A 3,641-nucleotide genomic window follows, 5' to 3' on the forward strand; every position below is an offset into this window, starting at 1 on the left:
CCGAGATCCGGACGATTCCGGATCTCCTTACCTTCCGCCGTGCCCTCAAGACATGGCTTTTCCAGCAAGCGGGCCTGACCTAGGGAGGATTTTATTTAGGGTGATTTTAAAAATAATTTTAAATAGAGACACAGCTTCTAATATTTGGTTTTTTAATCTGGTTTTACAGGGGTTTGTATTTTTATGCTTTGTATTTGTATTGTTTTTAATACGCTGTGCACCGCCCTGAGTCCTGCGGGAGAAGGGCGGTATATAAATTAAATTAATAATAATAATAATAATTAATAATAATAATAAAAAACTGGCAGAAACTGCTGTAGCACTTTATCAGAAATGTCGTCATACTGCTGATTCAGGCACAGAATGTACTAAACCTTTGGTAAGTGCTTGGAAGCTAAATTGGAGTATATATATATTGGTATATTTTTAAGGGTAAAATAAGTGCATTAACTCCATTCCTAAGAAATCAATTTTCCTCCAAATCAAAACCCTTAACATGTCTGTCCTTCCAACTTCCAACCAAGCTGCAATATCTGGGCCAGCCATTCTAACAATATCCCCCCAAATTGCTCACTCCTGTATTAAATTGCATTTTATTAACTTGGTTATATGACAACAATCTGGGAGGATCATACACTAATCAAAACTATTTCTGAAGCCATTAGGGTGTCTTTTTTTTTACTGGAAACAATATGCAAACTTACTCAAAAAAGACTCAGAGCTATTTACTTTTGAATAATTATAATGTATCCTTTAACTCAGTGTTTTCAGTGTTGATCCACATGTCTGGAATTTTTTTTAATGCTGGGAAACACTGCTTTATTTTAAGAAAATACCATTAAAAAGATGAAAATAACCCATTAATCTGCTTTTTAATATAGCTTGTTTAGAATCTTTTTCAAGGTTTCTATTTGGTGGAGGTTTTTGAGATACAAAGCTACTGAAAGAATAATTTTGATCTTTGGCTCTTCCTTCCTTCCTTCCTTCCTTCCTTCCTTCCTTCCTTCCTTCCTTCCTTCCTTCCTTCCTTCCTTCCTTTCTTCCTTCCTTCCTTCCTCCGTCCCTCCCTCCTTCCCTCCCTCCCTCCTCCCTCTTTCTTTCTTTCTTTCTTTCTTTCTTTCTCCCTATTTGAAAAAGAGAATTATAACTTAGCTTTTAGTTCTTTTTTAACAACTAGTCTAGAAAAATAATTTATAAATGAAAGATATATATGATAATATATGAGCAGGAAATTGTTTAAAATATTAAATTTTAAATTTTATTAAATCTGGAGTAATCTATCATACATATTTGTATGTATGTGGATATTTCTCTAATTTTAAACACACACACATCACACATAACATACACAGGCACTGCACAAACACACACACACATACACACCTAAACCTTGACATCTAAATCCACGAATCCTGGTCAGTGGACTACATAGAGCAATGAAAGATGGGCAGAAATTGCTTAATAGGTTTATTATTATTATTATTATTATTATTATTATTATTATTATTATTATTATTATTATTATTATTATTATTATTATTATTATTATTATTTCTTGTTTCTCTTGATGTTTTCTTTGGGAAAAATGCATACAAATAAGCTAGCAGAAAGTATCTGATTTCCTATATGGAACTGGATCCCAATCTCAAATCATGTGATTTAAATGAGGATTAACGGAATATGCATCTTCTGCCTCATTTTCCCCAAACCCATATCACTTGAAATGGATATTATTTATATAAATTACTGCTAGTACTGCTTATTTAAGAGCCATATTTTTTTCTTTCTCTAGAGTATAGTTTTCTTGGATGTACTCTGCCATGATGAAGAGTTTTCCAATAAATATGGAATTAATGACTGTTGTGCTAAGGCTGATCCAGAAAGAAATGAATGTATTTTGTCCCATAAACTTTCATTCAAAGAAAATGTTTCTTCCTTCGTTCACCCAACTGGAGAGGAAGCTTGCCAAGCATATCAGAATAACCCAAATGCTGTCCTAGCCATGTAAGTCAATTGGCTAAAGGTTGTAGCTTAGAAGAGTTAAATCTTGTATAAGTGAATGATGTTAACATAAAATTGCATTTACTGCTACTTAATTTCATTTATCAAATGCCTGCAACACATGGCCTTTATAGTTTCTAACAGGGTATTCCTACTCATGATTTCATTCAACTATCCCTGTCTTCTGCCAGGAAGCTTCATTCTATGTGATTCCAAAATCATATTTCTGTAATGTAATGCAATGTGATTAGATAAATTTAGAAATGTAAATTGTGCTAAGAAAGGAGTGATTTTTAGATAATCATGCCTATTTCAGTTGTGAAACACAAAATTAAAGTGAAAACAAGAACATATGCACAAACAAATATATAAACTAAAAAAAGAAGTTTCAACCATATATCTGTTCAATAATAGCAATAATTTTGAAAAAAGAAGAAGTGTGCTACAGTGCCAGACAGTCTCTCAGGCATAACTGTATTAACTGAGTTCTTGTTGTGTAGTATGTCTACCATTCTCCCCATCTTCTCCATTGGATATCAATTATGAAATTCATTCTCATTAACCTATTAGAAAACATTGGTGTTGGCTACTTTTTTTAAAAAAATGTCCATCTGCCTTGTAGTTATGTAATGTATTGTTGTTTCATCAGATTCTAAAGCAGGGGTCCCCAACCCCCGGTCTGTGGACCAGCACTGGGCCACGGCATGCCAGAAACCAGTCTGCACAAACAAGTAAAGCCCCATCTATGGGATGCAGGCAGCACACAAAACCACACCCCCTCTGATACGTGGAAAAATCTCTCTCCACTGAACCGGTCACTGATGCTCAAAAGGTTGGGGACCTCTGTTCTAAAGGATTCAGATCTAGACTTTGAATGACAGTTGCACAAAATTATGCTAGTGACTCAACAATTTTTTCTGATCAAAATCCAGTGAGAAATGCCTCTAAAAATATGCTGCTGAAATTTGAGTACAATAAGTGTCAAATTTATGGAAACTTAGAAATAATTAACTTTTAGAATCCTTAATCGACATTAGCTTACACTTGAATTTACCACTAAACAAAATAATAGATTAGATCTATTTTATTAAAACCAATTGAATTTAAGCAGACTGTATATTTTTAGCCTCTTGTACATGGTTTTAATGTTTTTCCTCTATTTGCAGTCTTTTTTATATATACCGTATTTTCTGGCGTATAAGACGACTGGGCGTATAAGACGACCCCCAACTTTTCCAGTTAAAATATAGAGTTTGAGCGAGAGGGGGGGGGGGGAGAAAACTTGATGAGTAATATGCCAAACAACATGTGTAAAGGAATAAAATAGAATACTCGTATTTTCTGGCATTTATTTTATTTATTTATTTATTTTACAGGATTTATATGCCGCCCTTCTCCCCATGGGACTCAGGGCGGCTCACAGCATATTAAAACATCATATAAAAAAATAAAAAATTTCCCCTACTAAAAACCAATTAAAACCCAAATATTGGTAGCTGTGGCTCTTTAAAATCGTTAAAAATTGTCCCTATTTAAAACTCACCCTAGGTCAGGCCCGCTTGTTGAAAAAGCCATGTCTTGAGGGCGCGGCGGAAGGTTAAGAGATCCGGAATCGTCCGGATCTCGGGGGGTAGTTCGTT

General features: G+C 34.3%; 1 protein-coding gene across 1 annotated transcript in view; it reads left to right on the plus strand.

Annotated features, from left to right (window-relative positions):
- LOC107282334 (serum albumin-like) overlaps positions 1-3,641 on the plus strand; it is a 30,161-nt gene that overhangs the window by 8,004 nt on the left and 18,516 nt on the right. The window contains exons 4-5 of the mRNA XM_015810105.1: positions 295-379; positions 1,793-2,004. Of these exons, the coding sequence (XP_015665591.1) occupies positions 295-379; positions 1,793-2,004 (297 nt within the window). The remainder of the gene's footprint in view (positions 1-294; positions 380-1,792; positions 2,005-3,641) is intronic.

The sequence above is a fragment of the Protobothrops mucrosquamatus genome, unplaced genomic scaffold, assembly GCF_001527695.2.
Source record: "Protobothrops mucrosquamatus isolate PMUCROS unplaced genomic scaffold, P.Mucros_1.0 scaffold7, whole genome shotgun sequence".
NCBI lineage: Eukaryota > Metazoa > Chordata > Lepidosauria > Squamata > Viperidae > Protobothrops > Protobothrops mucrosquamatus.